This window comes from Elephas maximus, chromosome 4 (assembly GCF_024166365.1).
Source record: "Elephas maximus indicus isolate mEleMax1 chromosome 4, mEleMax1 primary haplotype, whole genome shotgun sequence".
Classification (NCBI taxonomy): Eukaryota; Metazoa; Chordata; class Mammalia; order Proboscidea; family Elephantidae; genus Elephas; species Elephas maximus.
Window position 1 is genome coordinate 87,176,345 of NC_064822.1, and position 18,731 is coordinate 87,195,075.

At 36.2% G+C, this 18,731-nt stretch overlaps 1 protein-coding gene across 14 annotated transcripts in view; it reads left to right on the forward strand.

Annotated features, from left to right (window-relative positions):
* CCDC91 (coiled-coil domain containing 91) overlaps window positions 1-18,731 on the forward strand; it is a 457,065-nt gene that overhangs the window by 152,755 nt on the left and 285,579 nt on the right. For 7 of the 14 annotated variants that reach the window (XM_049882721.1, XM_049882720.1, XM_049882730.1 and 4 more), the window contains 3 exons: window positions 15,084-15,244; window positions 16,450-16,653; window positions 18,187-18,291. In XM_049882721.1, coding sequence (XP_049738678.1) covers window positions 15,084-15,244; window positions 16,450-16,653; window positions 18,187-18,291 — 470 coding nt within the window. Of the gene's footprint in view, window positions 1-13,822; window positions 13,912-15,083; window positions 15,245-16,449; window positions 16,654-18,186; window positions 18,292-18,731 lie in introns of all 14 variants that reach the window. The other 7 variants (XM_049882732.1, XM_049882731.1, XM_049882733.1 and 4 more) reach the window with 2 other exon arrangements.

An 18,731-nucleotide genomic window follows, 5' to 3' on the forward strand; every position in this document is an offset into this window, starting at 1 on the left:
TTATTTTTCTTTTATTGTGTGTATGAAACATTAGCATGATTCCAAAAGTCAAAACTCTAATTAAAAAAAAAAAAAAACTATGCTCAGAGAAAAAGATTCCTTGTCGTTCATTTCTTCTGTCTTTTCCACCACGTTCTCACCTATCATTTATTATTTGAATTTCTCCTTTTTGTGTTTTCTTTACAACAAATGAGTAGATGCATGTATCTGTGTGTTTTCATATACTTAAAAAGGGTCAGGTTAAATTGTATAGTGTATATTCCCATGTTTTACTTGTTATTTTATGTATTTTCTTTTATTTAACCTTTTTTCCCCTCAGCCTTGAAAAGTTTTTTTTATATAAGGATTGTTAGGCCTTAATAGGATACATCTTACAAATGTCTTTTTTTTTAGTTTGTTACTTTTTTTTTTTAAGGTAATTTTTGAGAGACAAAAGTTTTTGTATTTTTTGTAGTAAAATTTATCAATCTTTTATTGTACCTGAAATTGAATCATAGAAAGCCTTTTCCTACACCAAGGTAAAAATGAATTCATCCATGTTTTTTTCCAGTACTTATATGATCATATTTTTGTATATATTTAAGTATCTGATTGATTGGGAGTTTATTCTTGTGTATGGTATGAAGTATGCATCTAATTTCATCTTTTTGCAAATGACTCACCAGTTGTCATGGCACTATTTATATACAAGTCCATCTTTGCCTCAGTGATTTTAAATGCCATTTTAATCATGTACTTAAGTTTCTCATATAATTGGGTATATTTCTGGACTTTTCTGTCATGTTCCTCTGTACTGTTTTTTGCTGTACCAAATAATATGATGTTTTAATCCTATGGTTTTCTGATATATTTTAGTATAATTTGATATAGTATATTTTAATAAGTTCAGTTGTATATTTTAATAGTTTAATATAATGTGTTATAATAAGGGGGGCTAGTATATATTAAGTATATATTACTATAACTCAATTCAGTATATTTTAATAAAAAGGGCCAGTTTCTCCCTTATAGCATTTATTATTTAGTGTTTTCCTGTCTATTTTTACATATTTACTTTTTCCATGTGACATTTAATATTCACTTGTCTACCTCCAGAACCCTGGTGACACAGTGGTTAAGAGTTACAGCTGCTAACCAAAAAGTTGGCAGTTCGAATCCACCAGTTGCTCCTGGGAAACCGTAAGGGGCAGTTCTGCTCTGTTGTATATGATTGCTATGAGTTGGAATTGACTCTACAGCAACGAATTTGAGTTTGGGTTTGTTTACCTCTGTTATAAAAAAGCTTATTGATACTTTTTTTTGGAACTTCATTAAATCATTAAATTAACGAAGGGAGAACTACTGTATATTTATGACATTTACTTTTCCTGTTCAGTTACAATGGATATCTTTACCTTTGTTAAGATCTTCCTTTGTGTCTTTCAGAAGTGTTTAAAAATTTTTCTCACATATCTTCTAGATTTAATTCCTAAGTATTTTATCTTCTTTGCTGCTATGGAAAATAGGGTTTCTACCATTATATACTCTACATGGTTATTGGTTTTACATCCGAATGCTATTGATTTCTGTTACGTGTGTAGCCTGCTACTTTACTGAATCCTTTTATTGTTTGAGTTTTGTCATGGATTCTCTAGGAACATGAGATATTTTTCCTAATATTTATCCTTCTATTTTATTTCTCTTGTCTGACTGTATTGGGTTATGCCTTCAGTACAGTGTTAAATGGTATGGAGATAGTAATAGGCATTCTTGTCTTGTTCTTGCTCTTAGATGAAATGTCTTTAGTTTTTGTAGGACTAAGGTGTATATTTTATCTGGCTCAAACAGTATTCATTAATTCCTGTTTTTTTGGTTTTAACAGAAATGGATGTTCAGTTTTATCAAAGGCATTTTCAGAATCTTGGGCTTTATCATATTGTTTTTCTCATTAAAGCTATTAATGTGGAATATTATGTTAATGAACTTCCTAATAGTGAACCAACCTTGAATTCCTGGAATAAATCCTACTTAGTCATCGTATATCATTTTTTCAATAGGGTATTGGGTTCTGTTCCCTAGTATTTTATTTAGAACCTTAATCTCATTACTCATAATTGGTACTGATGTCTGATTATTCTGTTTTTGTACTGTTATCAGACTTAGCTATTAATGTTTTACTTACTTCATAAAAATAATGAGGAAGTTTTCCTTCATTGTCAGTGCTTTAGAAAAATTTTAGAGCGTTGGGATTACCTAGTTCTTGAAGCTGTGGTAGACATTCTCTTGAAATCATGTGGAACTAATACATTGTCTGTGGGGTAGTTGCTTGATAAAATTTTTTACATTTTTTTCCTTGAGGAAGTAGATTTTTTTAAGAAAATTACTTTTAGCTCTAATCAGGTCAACTTTTTTTTTTTAAATAATTTTTACTGTGCTTTAAGTGAAAGTTTACAAATCAAGTCAGCCTCTCACACAAAAATCCATATACACATTGCTACATACTCCCAATTACTCTCCCCCTAAAAAAAAAAAATTTTTTTTTTTTTTTTTTTAATGAGACAGGCTGCTCTCTCCCTCCACTCTCTCTTTTCATGTCCATTTCACCAGCTTCTAACCCCCTCCACCCTCTCATCTGCCCTCCAGGCAGGAGATGCCAACATAGTCTCAAGTGTCCACCTGATCCAAGTACTCAACTTCTCACCAGTATCCCTCTCCAACCCACTGTCCAGTCCAATCCATGTCTGAAGAGTTGGCTTTGGGAATGGTTCCTGTCCTGGGCCAAAAGAAGGTCTGGGGGCCATGACCACTGGAGTCCTTCTAGTCTCAGTCAGACCATTAAGTCTGGTCTTATGAGAATTTGGGGTCTGCATCCCACTGCTCTCCTGCTTCCTCAGGGGTTCTCTCTTGTGTTCTCTGTCAGGGCAGTCATCGGTTGTAGCCAGGCACCATCTAGTTCTTCTGGCCTCAGGATGATGTAGTCTCTGGTTCATGTGGCCCTTTCTGTCTCTTGGGCTCGTAATCGCCTTGTATCCTTGGTGTTCTTCATTCTCCTTTGATCCAGGTGGGTTGAGACCAATTGATGCATCTTAGATGGCTGCTTGCTAGCTTGTAAGACCATAGATGCAACTCTTCAAAGTGAGATACAAAATGTTTTCTTAATAGATTTTATTATGCCAATTGACGTAGATGTCCCCTGAAACCATGGTCCCCAGACCCCTGCCCCTGCTATGCTCACCTTCGAAGCATTCAGTTTATTCAGGAAACTTCTTTGCTTTTAGTTTAGTCCAATTGTGCTGACCTCCCCTGTATTGTGCGCCCGTCTTTCCCTTCACCTAAAGTAGTTCTTATCTACTATCTAATTAGCAAATACCCCTCTCCCACCCTCCCTCCCTCCCTCCTCTCGTAACCACAAAAGAATGTTTTCTTCTCCGTTTAAACTATTTCTCAAGTTCTTATAATAGTGGTCTTATACAATATTTGTCCTTTGACAACTGACTAATTTCACTCAGCATAATGCCTTCCCTGTTCCTCAATGTTATTAAATGTTTCACAGATTACTCACTGTTCTGTATCGATGCATAGTATTCCATTGTGTGAATATACCATAATTTATTTATCCATTCATCCGTATATGGGCACCTTCGTTGCTTCCACCTTTTTGCTATTGGGTGTGCATATATCTGTTCGTGTAAAGCCTCGTATTTCTCTAGGATATATTGCAAGGAGTGGGATTGCTGGATTGTATGGTAGTTCTATTTCTAACTTTTTAAGGAAGCGCCAAATTGATTTCCAAAGTGGTTATACCATTTGACATTCCCACCAGCAGTGTAGAAGCGTTCCAATCTCTCCACAGCCTCTCCAACATTTATTATTTTGTGTTTTTTGGATTAATGCCAGACTTGTTGGAGTGAGATGCAATCTCATTGCAGTTTTGATCTGCATTTCTCTAATGGCTAATGATCGTGAACATTTCCTCATATATCTGTTGACTACCTGAATGTCTTCTTTAGTGAAGTGTCTATTCATATCTTTTGCCCATTTTTTTAATTGGGTTATTTGTATTTTTGCAGTTGAGTTTTTGCAGTATCATGTAGATTTTAGACATCAGGCGCTGATCGGAAATGTCATAGCTAAAAACTTCTTCCCAGTCTTTTGGTGAAGTCTTTGGAGGAGCATAGGTTTTATTTTTAGGAGCTCCCAGTTATCTAGTTTGGCTTCTGCGTTCTTTATAATGTTTTCTATACCGTATATGCCATGTGTTTAGGGCTCCTAACATTGTCCCTATTTTTTCTTCCATGATCTTTATCGTTTTAGATTTTATATTTAGGTCTTTGATCCATTTTGAGTTAGTTTTTGTGCATGGAGTGAGGTGTGGGTCTTGTTTCATTTTTTTTGCAGATGCATATCCAGTTATGCCAGCACCATTTGTTAAAAAGACTGTCTTTTCCCCATTTAACTGTTTTGGGGCCTTTGTCAATTATCGGCTGCTCATATGTAGATGGATTTATATCTGGATTCTCAATTCTGTTCCATTGGTCCATGTATCTGTTGTTGTACCAGTACCAGGCTGTTTTGACTACTGTGGCAGCATAATAGGTTCTAAAATCAGGTAAAGTAAGGCCTCCTACTTTGTTCTTCTTTTTCAGTAATGCCTTATTTATCTGGGGCCTCTTTCCCTTCCATATGAAGTTGGTGATTTGTTTCTCCATCTCATTAAAGAATGTCGTTGGGATTTGGATTGGAATTGCATTACATGTATAGATCGCTTTTGGTAGAATAGACATTTTTGTAATGTTAAGTCTTCCTGACTATGAGCAAGGTATGTTCTTCCACTTATGTAAGTCTCTTTTGGTTTCTTGCAGAAGTGTACTGTAGTTTTCTTTGTATAAGTCTTTTACATCTCTGGTAAGATTTATTCCTAAGTATTTTATCTTCTTGGGGGCTACTGTAAATGGCATTGATTTGGTGATTTCCTCTTCGATGTTGTTTTTGTTGGTGTAGAGGAATCCAACTGATTTTTGTATGTTTATCTTGTATCCCAATACTCTGCTGAACTGTTGTATTAGTTCCAGTAGCTTTCTGGAGGATTTCTTAGGGTTTTCTGTGTATAAGATCATGTCATCTGCAGATAGAGATACTTTGACTTCTTCCTTGCCAATCTGGATGCCCTTTATTTCTTTATTTAGCCTAATTGCTCTGGCTAGGACTCCCAGCACAGTGTTGAATAAGAGTGGTGATAAAGGACATGCTTGTCTAGTTCCTGATCTCAATGGGAATGTTTTCAGGCTGTCTCAATTTAGGGTGATGTTGTCTCTTGGCTTTGTGTAAAGCCCTTTATTATGTTGAGAAATTTTCCTTCTGTTCCTATTTTGCTGAGAGTTTTTATTATGAATGAGTGTTGAACTTTGCCAAATGCCTTTTCTGCATCAATTGATAAGATCATGTGGTTCTTGTGCTTTATTTATGTGGTGGATTACATTAATTGTTTTTCTAATGTTGAGCCATCCCTGCATACCTGGTATGAATCCCACTTGGTCTTGGTCTTATTTTTTTGATATGTTGTTGAATTCTGCTGGCTAGAATTTTGTTGAGGATTTTTGTATCTACATTCATGAGGGATATAGGTCTATAATTTTCTTTCCTGGTGGTGTCTTTACCTGGTTTTGGTATCAGGGATATGGTGGCTTCATAGAATGAGTTGGTGGTATTCCATCCTTTTCTATGCTCTGAAATACCTTTAGTAGTAGTGGTGTTAAGTCTTCTCTGAAAGCTTGGTAGAACTCTGCAGTGGAGCTGTCCGGACCAGGGCTTTTTTTTGGTTGGGAGTTTTTTGATTATCTTTTCCATCTCTTCTTTTGTTATGGGTCTATCTAGTTGTTCTATCTCTGTTTGTGTTAGTTTAGGTAGGTAGTGTTTTTCTAGGAATTCATCCATTTCTTCTAGGTTTTCAAATTTGAGTATAGTTTTTCATAGTAATGTGATGTGATTCTTTTAATTTCAGTTGGGTCTGTTGTAATATCACCTCTCTCAGTTCTTATTCGGGTTATTTGCTTCCTCTCCTGTTTTTCTTTTATCATTTTGGCCAGTGGTTTATCAATTTTGTTGATTTTTTCAGAAAACCAGCTTTTGGTCTTGTTAATTCTTTCAATTGATTTTCTGTTTTCTATTTTATTTAGTTCAGCTCTAATTTTTATTATTTATTTTTCTTCTGGTGCCTGTGGGTTTCTTTTGTTACTCTCTTTCTCTGTTTGTTCAAGTTGTAGGGACAGTTCTTTGGTTTTGGCCCTTTCTTCTTTTTGGATGTGTGCATTTATTGATATAAGTTGACCTCTGAGCACCGCTTTTGCTGTGTCCCAAAGGTTCTGATAGGAAGTGTTTTTGTTCTCATTGGATTCAATGAATTTGTTTGTTGCATCCTTAATGTCTTCTATAATCCAGTCTTTTTTGAGCAGAGTATTGTTCAGTTTCCAAGTGTTTGATTTCTTTTCCCTGCTTTTCCTCTTACTGATTTCTACTTTTATGACCCTATGGTTGGAGAAGATGCTTTGTAATATTTCAGTGTTTTGGATTCTCCTAAGGCTTGCATTATGACCTAATATGTGGTGTATTCTAGAGAATGTTCCACGTGCACTAGAAAAGAAAGTATAGTTGGTTGTTGTTGGGTGGAGTGTTCTATATATGTCTACGAGGTCAAGTTGGTTGATTGTGGCATTTAGATCTTCCGTGTATTTATTGAGCTTCTTTCTGGATGTCCTGTCCTTCACCGAAAGTGGTGTGTTGAAGTTTCCCACTCTTATTGTGGAGCTGTGTATCTCCCTTTTCAATGCTGATAGAGTTTGTTTTATGTATCTTGCAGCCCTGTCATTGGGTACATCAATATTTAATATGGTTATAACTTCTTGGTGTATTGTACCTTTAGTCATTATATAATGTCCTTCCTTATCCTTTCTGATGGATTTAACTTGAAAGTCTATTTTGTCAGAAATTAATATTGCCTCTCCTGCTCTTTTTTGATTGTTGTTAGCTTGATATATTTTTTTCCATCCTTTGAGTTTTAGTTTGTTTGTTTCTCTAAGTCTAAGGTGTGTCTCTTGTAGGGAGCATATGGACGGATCTTGTTTTTTAATCCATTCTGCCACTCTCTGTCTCTTTATTTTTGCATTTAGTGCATTTACATTCAGGGTAATTATGGATAGGTACGAATTTAGTGGTGTCATTTCGATGTCTTTTTTTGTGTGTTGACAGCTCCTTTTTCCCACTTGTTTTTATGTGCTGAGTAGATTTCCTTTATATATTGTCCTTTCCTCGTATTTGTTGTTGTTGATTTTGTTTTTGCTATGTCTGTATTTTTCCCTTGTATTTTATTTTGATGAGTAGGATAGTTTGTCTCCTTTGTGGTTACCTTATTATTTACCCTTATATTTCTAAATTTATAACTAACTTTTATTTCTGTATATCGCCATATCTTCCTCTCCATGTGGAAGGTGTTTGATTACATTTCTTAGTCATTCTTTATTATTTTAATGTTGTCTTCTTTTATATAATAACATCGCTGTTACCCTGTGTTGGGTTTTTATTTATTTATTTTTTTGGGTTTCCCTTTCTGAGTTTACTTCTGGTTGTTCTGCCCAGTGTTCTAGTCTTAGGTCAATACCTGATATTATTGATTTTCTAATCGAAGAACTCCCCTTAGTATTTCTTGTAGTTTTAGCTTGGTTTTTACAAATTCCCTTAACTTGTGTTTATCTGGAAATGTCTTAATTTCACCTTCATATTTAAGAGACAGTTTTGATGGATATATGATTCTTGGCAGGCCATTGGTTTTCCTTCAGTTTTTTAAATATGTCATCCCATTGCCTTCTTGCCGGCATGGTTTCTGCTGAATAGTCTGAGCTCATTCTTACTGACTTTTCTTTTTTCCCTTGCTGCTCTTATAATTGTCTCCTTATCTTTGGTTTTGGCAAGCTTGATTATAATATGTCTTGGTGCCTTTCTTTTAAGAGCTACCTTATGTGGAATTTGATGAGCATCTTGGGTAGATATCTTCTCATCTTTGACAATATCAGGGAAGTTTTCTGCCAACAAATCCTCAACAATTTTCTCTGTATTTTCTGTTATCCCTCCCTGTTCCAGTACTCCAGTCCCTTGTAGGTTATTTCTCTTGATAGAGTCCCACATGATTCTTAAGGTTTCTTCATTTTTTTAAATTCTTTTATCTGATTTTTCTTCAAATAAATTAGTGCCAAGTGATTTATCTTCGAGTTCTGAAATTCTAGCTTCTGCTTGCTCATTTGTCCTCCTCTGACTTTCTATTGAGTTATCTAATTCTGTAATTTTATTGTTAATCTTCTGAATTTCTGCTTGCTCTCTGTCTATGGATTTTTCCAGCTTATTAAACTTTTCTTTATGTTCCTGAATAATCTTTCTGAGTTCTTCAGTTCTTTATCTGTGTGTTCCTTGGCTTGTTCTGCGTATTGCCTCATTTCCTTCCTGATGTCTTGAAGGGTTGTGTATATTAAACTTTTGTATTCTGCATCTGGTAATTCCAGAAATGCACTTTCATCTAAATGATCCCTGGATTCTTTGTTTTTAGAGCCTGTTGAGGTGATAATGGCCTGTTTCTTTATGTGACTTGATACTGACTGTTGTTTTCAAGCCATCTATAAGTTATTGTATTAGTTTATGCTTGCTTACTCAGTCATATCTGCTTGCTTTGTTTTCTTTTGGTACACCCCTATTTATGGGTTGCTTGAGTGAGCTAGCTTGATTATTTTTGCCTTTGGAGTTCTGGTTTCCTGTCCCCAGCTGGCTAGTGCTGTTATCAGGTATATCAGTCTAGTAGTCCATTCAGTTTTGTTGTGTGAGGTCAGCTCAGGTTTCCAGTTAGCTGATCATCGAGTGTGTGGTACAGGCTCTGTCGTACAGCCTTAGAGGGGCAGGGGTGATTGGCGTGTATAATGGTATCTGATTGCAGCGGGGGTCACGCTCTGAACAAAGCAGAGAGCTGAGAACCAGACCCCCAAGTGCCTCTGAGGAAAACATGTCTCTGTTCCCTAGTGTGTGCTGGTGGGTGGGCTCTGCAGAGGGACCATGGGCACCCAAAGATTTTGTTGTAAGGACTGGGAGGTAGCAGTTATCCCTGGGCCCCTGTCACAGGTGGCTGGGCGACCCATGTGGAGCCACTAGTCCTTAGGCCCCTGTCGTGGGTAGGTGAGGACCTTGTTTAATGGGCAAAGCAATGTCAAATGTCAAACACCGACCTCTCTACCGTACGGCTGAAATGGTTGGAGTTTGCCAACAAGGGTCTGTTCTCCCGAAATAGGCCCACACAGGTCCATGCAGAAGGGAAAGGTGTTCAAGGTCCACGGACGGTTTATGCCTGGACAGGAGCTGCTTCTGTCCTGAGCTCCCCCAGTTAACAGAGCTAGCAAATTATCTTTTCCCCCCAGTTGGAAATTTTTTCCTTCCTCAAGGCCGGGAGGATGGCTCCAGGTCCTCACCAGGGTCTGTTTCAGGCCTAGGGATTCAGACACTGAAGCTGGCTTGGGGGTTGGGGGGCATGGTAATATATACTCAAGTACTTAGCTTTTGCCGAGAGCAGTGTTCTCCTCAGGTTCCGGAGGTGTGAGTTGGCTTTGTGGCTGGCTGCTTCTTCCTGAGGAATCTATGCCGGAAGGCTAGTGGCAGCCTACCGTGCTCTGTGAATGGTGCCTGAGGGCTTCCCGGGATTCAGATCCTGTAATTCTTCTCAGCTCCTGAAGGGTCTCTTCTTTCCCCCGCCCCTCAGTTCGTTATCTAAGCTTGCCTTTGATGCTCAGGGCTCCCAGCTTGTCAGAAGTATACTCGTTTTACGTGTTTTTTCAGGTCTTTGTTGTACAGAGGGCTTGACGGAAATATCTGTCTATTCCGCCATCTTGGCTCCACCTCCTCAGGTCAACTTTTGTGAACTGTATTTTTGTTGAGAATTACCCATTTTTTTTAGATTTTTAAATTTGTTTACTGAGAGGACTATAGAGAAGTCTTAGGATTTTCATTTTAATTTCCTTTTACAATAGTCATTTTCCTGTTGACATTTAATTTTGTGTATTTGTACTTTTTCTGTCTCATTCTTGATTAAGGAACTGGTAGTTGTCTTTTTAATGTTTTAAAAAACGGAGGATTTTGATTATTTAGCTTTACTTTTTTTATTAACCTACCTTATTAATATGTGGGTCATCTTTATTATTTGCTTCCTTGTGCTTTTTTAGTTTACTTTTTTGTTGTCTTATTTATGATCTGGGAATTTAATTGATTTTTATTCATGATAGTGTTCAAGGCTATTGATTTTTTAAAAAATCACTGCTTTAAATGTATCCCATAGATTCTGATATACAATGTTTTTATTATCATTTCTTAGAAATCCTGTAATATTTCAGCAGATAGGAGAGATTTAAATTATTTTTGTGGTTGTGTGGGTGATGGGGTAGTTGGAAAGATTCTTGGGAAAGCTTATTTTGAATGTTGACAAATGGTAATGACAGCAACAGCTTCCATTTACTGAATGTTTGTCATGTAACTGGCAATGACCTAAGTAGTTATCTGTATTATCTCCTTTAAGGTGTATTACATCCTTTTGAGGTAGATATTTTCCCCTTTTCAGAAGTGAAATCTGTGGCTTAGAGGAGTTTATTTAATTTGCCAAAGGCTGTATGAGTAGTTGTTATTGTTCAAATTTGAATCCATTTTTGACTCCAAAGCCTGTGGCTTTTATTTAGGCAGTAATATTGTGAGGTCACAGAGGTATTAAACAGTATGGCATAATCAGGGAACTGTTTGTTGTTCAGTGTGACTGAGCGAAGTTGGCACTTGGTGATACAGTTTCTGGCTAGGGAGAATAGTTCATTGATAGCACTAAGATGAAAAACATGAAGCGTAGCAGGTTTATATAAGATGATGGGTAAGTTTGATGTAACTGTGCGACAGCTAATGGGAACTCCCTGGTAGGAGTGCGATGTATGGATCTAGAGGTCCGTGGAGTGATCAGTGCTAGAGCTGTGAATTTGGATGTCATTAGGTTACAGGTGATAACGTACATAATGGGTTTTGAAAGTGGTCACCCAGAACAATATGTACAATTTGAAGATCAGAGAATGAGTTTAGGACAATGAAACTTAAGATTGAGTGGTGAAAGATCCTGAAAAGGAAACTAGAAAAGATAGTCATAATGTTAGAAGAAAACCTAGGAGATAGTGGTGCCACAGGCTGTAAGATAGGAGTGTCAAGAAAAAGGGAGGGTCTTTAGTATCACGTACTCTGGAGAGGTAAAGAAATATAAAATCAGAAGTTTTTATTTGCCTTAACAATAACTGAAAAGAGTATATCTTAAGTGACAGCCCCGGTAGAGTAATGAAGATTGGGTTGAAGAAGAAGAAAATTAACACAGGGACTATAAATTGCTTTTTCAAAAAATTAGGCTATGAAAGGAAAAGTAATAGGGTGTTGACAGCTAGTAGAAAGTGAAGTTCAGGGTGTCCTTCCTCCTCCCTCATCACTTTCCTTCTTCAACCTTTCCTTTCCTTTTTCTCTTTTTCTTCCTTTCTCCCTCTCTCTCTATACTCTACCAACCTTCCCTTTTTCTTTCTTTTTTTAATATTATACACTTGAACATTTAATGTTATGGCATGAGAATCTAACTAGGGACAGTATGACATCTTGCCGTAGAATGTGACTATAAATAAAAGCGACATAAAAGCAAAACAAAACAAAACCCTTGCCGTTGAGTTGATTCTGACTAATAGCAACCCTATAGGACAGAGCAGAACTGCCCCATAGGGTTTCTAAGGAGTGCCTGGTGGATTCAAACCACCAACCTTTTGGTTAGCAGCAGAGCTCTTGACTACCATGCCACCCGGGCTCCAGAATGACATAAAAACCCCAAAAAACCAAACCTGATGCAATCAAGTCTATTCCGACTCATAGCAACCCTATGGGTCAGAGTAGAGCTGCCCCATAGAGTTTCCAAGGAACACCTGGTGGATTCAAACCACTGACCTCTTGGTTAGCAGCTGTAGCACTTAACCACTGCGCTACCATGGTTTCTAGAATAACATAAAGAGATGTTCAGGTGTTAGAATAATACTATTTTTTTTTTTTTTTGAATCCAGGATCATAGCCACACATAACCTTAATGCCCAGAAATAAACATACTTATTGAACAACTTTTAATAGTAATATTTAAAATAATTATGAAAATGTTATTAACACTGCTAAATGCCTATATTTTAGCCAATTTAATCTCATCAGCAAGCTTATTCTCATTTTAAAGATGTAGAAACTGAGGCATAGGGAAGTTAAGTAACTTGCCCAATATTCTGCCTTAGTATCACAATATGGCTTCAGAGTGTGTGCTGTTAATCAAAGGTTATATTGTCTCTCACTACTATACTACTTATTTTCATAATTTAAAAAATTCATGAGGAATATTTTTGTTATAAATTATAATTCAGAATTAGAGATAGAATAATACGATGTTTTAGAGAAATTTCTTTCAGCATATAGCTTCGTTCCATGCCCACTTCTCTTACACTTAACTGTCAGGATCAGTCAAATGGATTTAATTCTGTTCCACGACTTTTCTGACACCAGCTAACATGCATTAATCACTTCTTCCTCTGACCCTAATCACCCAAAGCTAAGTCAGATCTCACAAGTTAAAGAACATAGTCCTCTAGACTGTCAAATCTGCCCAAGACCTCAGACGCAAGTCACACAGCTGGGAGTCCCCACGATGCCCTAATTTGTGATCTATTGGCTACAAATTCAGGTTTTTCCTACTTTGCCTTCAGGATGCCATCCACAAGCTTGGGCTGTCCTCATGTCTTTGTTGGTGGCTACCACTACTCCCTTGGGTTCAGTAATTTGCTAGAATGACTTCACAGAATTCACGGGAAGTATTATTTTAGGATTGCAATTTTATTATAGCAGAAAGGATATAAACGAAGAGACGCAAAAGGCGAGGTTTGGGAGGGTTCCCAGCTCGGCACTTCCAAGTTCCAAAAAGAACATGTTACCCTCTCACATGCATCCTGGACTTTCCCTAACCAGGAAGCCCATGGATTTGTGTCCAAGGCCAGTATTAAGGCCTCATTATGTAGGCATGATTGGTTGAATGATGCCTTCTGCCCTCAAGGTTGGCTGATGTCACAAGATGGTTTTCTGGGCTGGCCAGCCCCCACCTGAGTTACCTCATTAGCATAAATATTCAGATGTTGTCTGGAAGCCTATAGAAACCAAAGGCACCTCAGTTACCTAGGAAATCCCGACTTTAGAGTTCTCTCTCAGGAATCAAGGACAAGACCAAATTCTTTGATAAGTTAATAAATCCCAAATGGTGACTATTAGAAAAAAAAAATTTCTGAAAAAGGTATGCTAACTATAAATGTCACTTAAATTCTGTTTTTAAATATTTTTTAATTAAAGGAAGTGGCATGCCTGTGGCTAAAGCTAGAATATTGTAATTATCCAGGAGCCCTGGTAGCACAGGTAAGTGCTTAACTGCTAATTGAAAGGTTGAAGGTTTGAACCCACCCAGTTGCTCTGTGGAAGAAAGATCTGGTGAGCTGCTTCTGTAAAGATTACGGGGAAGAAAATCCTATGGGACAGTTCTGTTGTGTCATGTGGGGGGGGGTCACTGTAAGTCAAAATCAACTTGGTGGCACACATCAACAATGCCACACTGTATCTAAAAAATCATGACATTGCCGTATAATAAAGGCTTAGATAATGATCCCTTGGAGAGTGAATCAGGAATTGAAATGTTTTTAGTTTGTTAATACTTAATAGCTTTATAAATGTCTTTCTGTAGGAAAAAATTCAATTGCCATTGTGAGCTGCCTTCCAGAATTTATGGTAGAGCTTCACTGACGTTGCTACCGATGCCAATGTGGAATAAAGGTCTCTATAATTTAGAAAGTCAAAGCATATAAGTGTCTTACTGCTAAAAATGATTAACTTTTACTCTTCTTAATGTTTAAAAACACATAAAATACAAATTTATTTGACATTTTAGAAGAAACATATTTGAAAATAAAGTAATTTAAATATAGACAGTTTTTTTTGGTCCTCATCTATATTTTTGTTCTATACCACGTTTGGAAATTGGCCTTTCCTTTTGTCACCTTTGTGTTTGAACCCTGATCACAATCTGATGATGTGTTGTAAAAATAGTTTTAAAATTCTATTTCAACATTATTTTTCTGTAGAAGCAATTTAGCAAACTGAGGTTGGCTTTATTTTAACCTGAAAATTTTTTTGTTACAAAAGAACTTAACATAGAGGCAATTAGATTAGTTGTTTCAAAGTAATTGTTCTTCTCCTTGTTCATTTTATTGTAATAAATGTTTAATTGGTTCCATTTGCCTGGTGGGCCAAAGGCCATTGAATGCATGGGTACATCTGTCTTGCTCCCTGCTGTTTCCTCAGTGCCTAATGAAGTGCCTGGCACTAGTAGACACTCCCAAGAATTTTTCTTAACTAAATGAATGGATATATAATATATTTCAGTATTTTCTCTGACTTGGAAATGTACTTTTTTTTAAAAAAAAAATTATTGTGATGAAATACATATAAGAAAACTTTTCAACTAATTTTACGTATACAATTCAATGACATTAACTACATTCACTACACCGTACAACAGTTACCATTAAGTAATACTCTCCCACCACCCCCTCCCCTTCCTTAATAATTACTAATGAACTTTGGTTTCTATGCATTTTCCTATTCTGGGTATTTTATATAAGTAGGACCATACAATATTTGTCCTTTTATGTCTGACTTAGGAAATGTACTTCTTATGGCAGTGTGTTACTATGTAAACACTATGGCATTATTAAACTGTTTTTTCTTTTTGTTTAATATGATGTAGGCATGTTAGGTTAAATATAAAAGTACTATTTTTAGATTTTAGATAATAGTCCCTGAGGAATAGTCATGGAATACTTATTTTTATTCTCAGTACTTTTACTTCCCTTACCCTTTCCCTTCCTCTCTTCTCTTTCTTTCCTTAAACCCTCCTTCTGTTTTCTCCTTAATAATTTTATGCTTTTTTTTTTGTTCTCCGTTAGTATCTGGAGTCCATCTTTCCCCAGCTTCTCCTGAGATTATACTGGACAACGACCATTCTTTGCCTTCTGTTGGCTGCCTCTCTTCTGATCCCATAGTTTCATCACCAGAGAATACACATGCAGACAACAGCATTGTCAGTCAAACTGTCCCAAAAGCACAGGTAAAGACAAGAATATTTGTAAAGGATGTTTTCATACTTAAAACAGTAGCATGCAGATTCAGTGAAAGCTTTATGATTTTTATTTTTAAAACTTACACGGCATGGCTTTGGATAAGCATTTTTATTTTTCTAAAAGAAGTATTTTTGCAATAGCTATTCTAGTTTTGAGACTCACCTAGAATTAAAAAAAAAAAGATATTCTTCATTTTTGGCACAATTTGTAAAATAATTATCTGTAGTTACCAAAATACGGTCGGAATATCTCATTTATTAAAGTTGATGTCGCTTGCATTTCAAATCTTGAACTTCAAATGGGAAAATAATTTTAAAGATTCCTCTTCTCAGGGAATCTTACAATATGTCTTAAAGTATTGGAGCATCCGTTTCAATTTTACAGTAAAAACCAGAAAGACAGTGGTTCATAGGATTTATTCATTTAAATACTTATTGATTGTTCCTTAGGTACTATTATCTAAAATCTAAAACTAGTGTTGTTTTTGAATTTAATATGACACATCCATATCATATTAAACAAAAATAAAAAACAGTTTAATAATATAGTGTTTACATAGTAACACATTGCCATAAGAAATACATTTTCTAAGTCAGACACAAAAGGACAAATATTGTATGATCCTACTTACATGAATAGGTAGGTGGTAGGTGCTAGAGTTACAGGGTCGCTATGAGTCGGAATCGACTCGCCGGCACTGGGTTTGGGTAGGTGCTAGAGTTACTTCAGATTTCCAAAGTGCTGTACATATTCTTGAGTCACCAGTTATCTTTGCTAGAAAGCGATGATCAGTTAGGGGTCATTGATAAATTTCAAATTCTGATTTGCAATTTAAAATATAAAGAGATTTTCTCTGTGTGTATAGAACCAAGAACTGGTACCAGATGTGCCTATACCTAATTACAAACTTTCAATCATAAGAAAAAGCTTAAGTTTTTTAGTGCTGTGCTGGAAAGATTATAAATGGTTTAGACTGTAAAATAGACGAAATTTTGTTTCTTCCTGCAAAGATCAGGTTGTTAGCAGTTTGAGATCTTCCGTTGATTTACTTCAAGGGTGAAATAATTTCCGAACCTTTGCTACAACTTAATTTCCAAGTGTGGTTTCTGGTGCCCTTTGGATGTTTTCATTATTGGTGCAGTGTAAACTTTCCTCTCTTGTTTCTTTTTCTTTTTTTCTTAATGTGGTTTAGATTCAACAATCAACACACACTCATTTGGATATCTCACTTTTTCCATTGGGTTTAACTGATGAGAAAAGCAATGGAACAATTGCGCTTGTGGATGATTCTGAGAACCCTGGAGCCAATGTGTCAAACATACAGCTTCAGCAAAAAATTACAACTCTGGAGATGAAACTCAAAGTTTCTGAAGAAGAAAAACAGAGAATTAAAAAGGTATGCTTACATTTATCTAAAACATACATATTTGAATTGCATGTACTGGGAATTTGATGTAATTCCAAACTCTGATTAAAATCTCGTCAGAGTAAGAAGATACTGTCTACCCTTAATCAGTCATATGAGTTTATCACTTGGAAAGGCCTTTGATAAGCAGTCTTCAGTCTCACACATGTACTTTTTATGCACTAAAATGAGCTTTATTTTTATGCAAAATGTTCATACAAAAATACCAAAAAACCAAACCTGTTGCTGTTGAGTTGAATCTCATAGTGACTCTATAAGACAGAGTAGAACTGTCTCATAGATTTTCCAAGGAGCACCTGGTGGATTTGAATTGCCAAACTTTTGGATATCAGCCATAGCTCTTAACTACTACACCACCAGGGTTTTCCATACAGAAATAGATGTGACATATTTGAGAAACATGAGTTAATAAGTACTACTTGCTATTCCCATCTTCCTTAAGGCAGAAAAATATGCCATAGATGAGCATTGGAATTGCAGGGGTCTGGTGATCTTAGACCTCTAAAGGGATCTCTAGAACAACAAAATTAGAAAATGATTTTTTTTTCCTATATTATATGATATAATTAATTGGTTCAACTCAGTGTTATTAAAATAAAACATGTACCTTTAAAAGATAAGAACACCCTTTTATTAGATTTCTGACTAATGCTTACCATTCTAGTTTATTTATCATCTAGATTTTGAAAGCAGGTAGTATTATATTTCCTATGCAGTCTACCTGTTGCCATCAAGTTGATTCCGACTTATAGCTACCCTATGGGGCAGAATAGAACTGCTCCATAGGACCTCAAGAAGCAGCTGGTGGATTCAAACTGCTGACCTTTTGGTTAGCAGCCGTGGCATGATGTAGCTCTTAACTACTGTGGCACCAGGGCTCCAAACCAAACCCACTGCCATCGAGTCGACTCTGACTCATAGCGAACCCATAGGGTTTCCAAGGCTGTCTCTGTGGAAGTGGACTGGCACATCTTTCTCCCACAGAGCTGCTGATGGTTTCGAACTGCTGACCTTTTGGTTAGCAGTTAATCACTTTAAACACTGCACTGCCAGGGCTCCTTATGCAATATAGAAGTACTGTAATAATGGCTTCCCTCTTTACAGAATTTAAAGCACTGAGCTGTGAGGCATCATGGAATATTTGACTGGAGCCTTAGACTTACTGCTGTTTTAATAAATTAATTGTTAATGCTCTCATTTCCTGTCTCTATAAATATATCTAAAAAAAGACCTTAGCAAGTTTATAGAAAGTATATGTAGAGATTATGTTGATTGAAATTAATTGAAATGCCCTTATGCATTTATTTGAGTAATTTTAGTACTATCTCAATGTTTTGATGTTAGTCTAGAAAATAGAGTGAAGCATAAAATCTGTAATATTGTTGGACTTTAAACCATATTTCCTATGATATCTTTTTCTGCCAAATATTTTCTGGTATATTTAATGATAAATATTTTATGCCATTAAGCATTACTACGTTTGTGCTTGGATTTTTCTTTTAGGATGTAGAAGCATTAATGGACAAGCATAGTATCTTAGAAAAAGGCTTCCTAAAAGAAAAAGAGCAAGAAGCCGTTTCTTTTCAAGATAGATACAGGGAACTTCAGGTAAGCCCAGTGAAATTAAAATTTTAAAAGTAGATCTTTTGATCAGGCTTTCAAATGACTTTCAAAAAGTCCTCAGTCCCCTTTCTTTGCTTTACTTTTGCTATAGCACTTACTCGATTATTTTGATTTGCTTATTATTAGTTTCCCCTGCTGCCCAACTACCTGAGTTAAGCTTCATGAGATTGGGGACTTTACTTTTCCTTGCCTAGAGCAGTACCTGGCATGTAGTAATGCTTAGTGGATATTTTTGAATGACTGACTAAATGGAAAGATACACTAATCACATTGTGTATGTCCATACCCATCAATTCTATACGTGTAATTATGGTGCGTACTACAAGGCACAGGACTGAGTATTGAAAGAAGTTTGTGTTATTTTTGTTTCCTTTGAGTGGCTTATTCTGGGCCCTTTAATGAAACATTTACCTTTGCAAATTCAG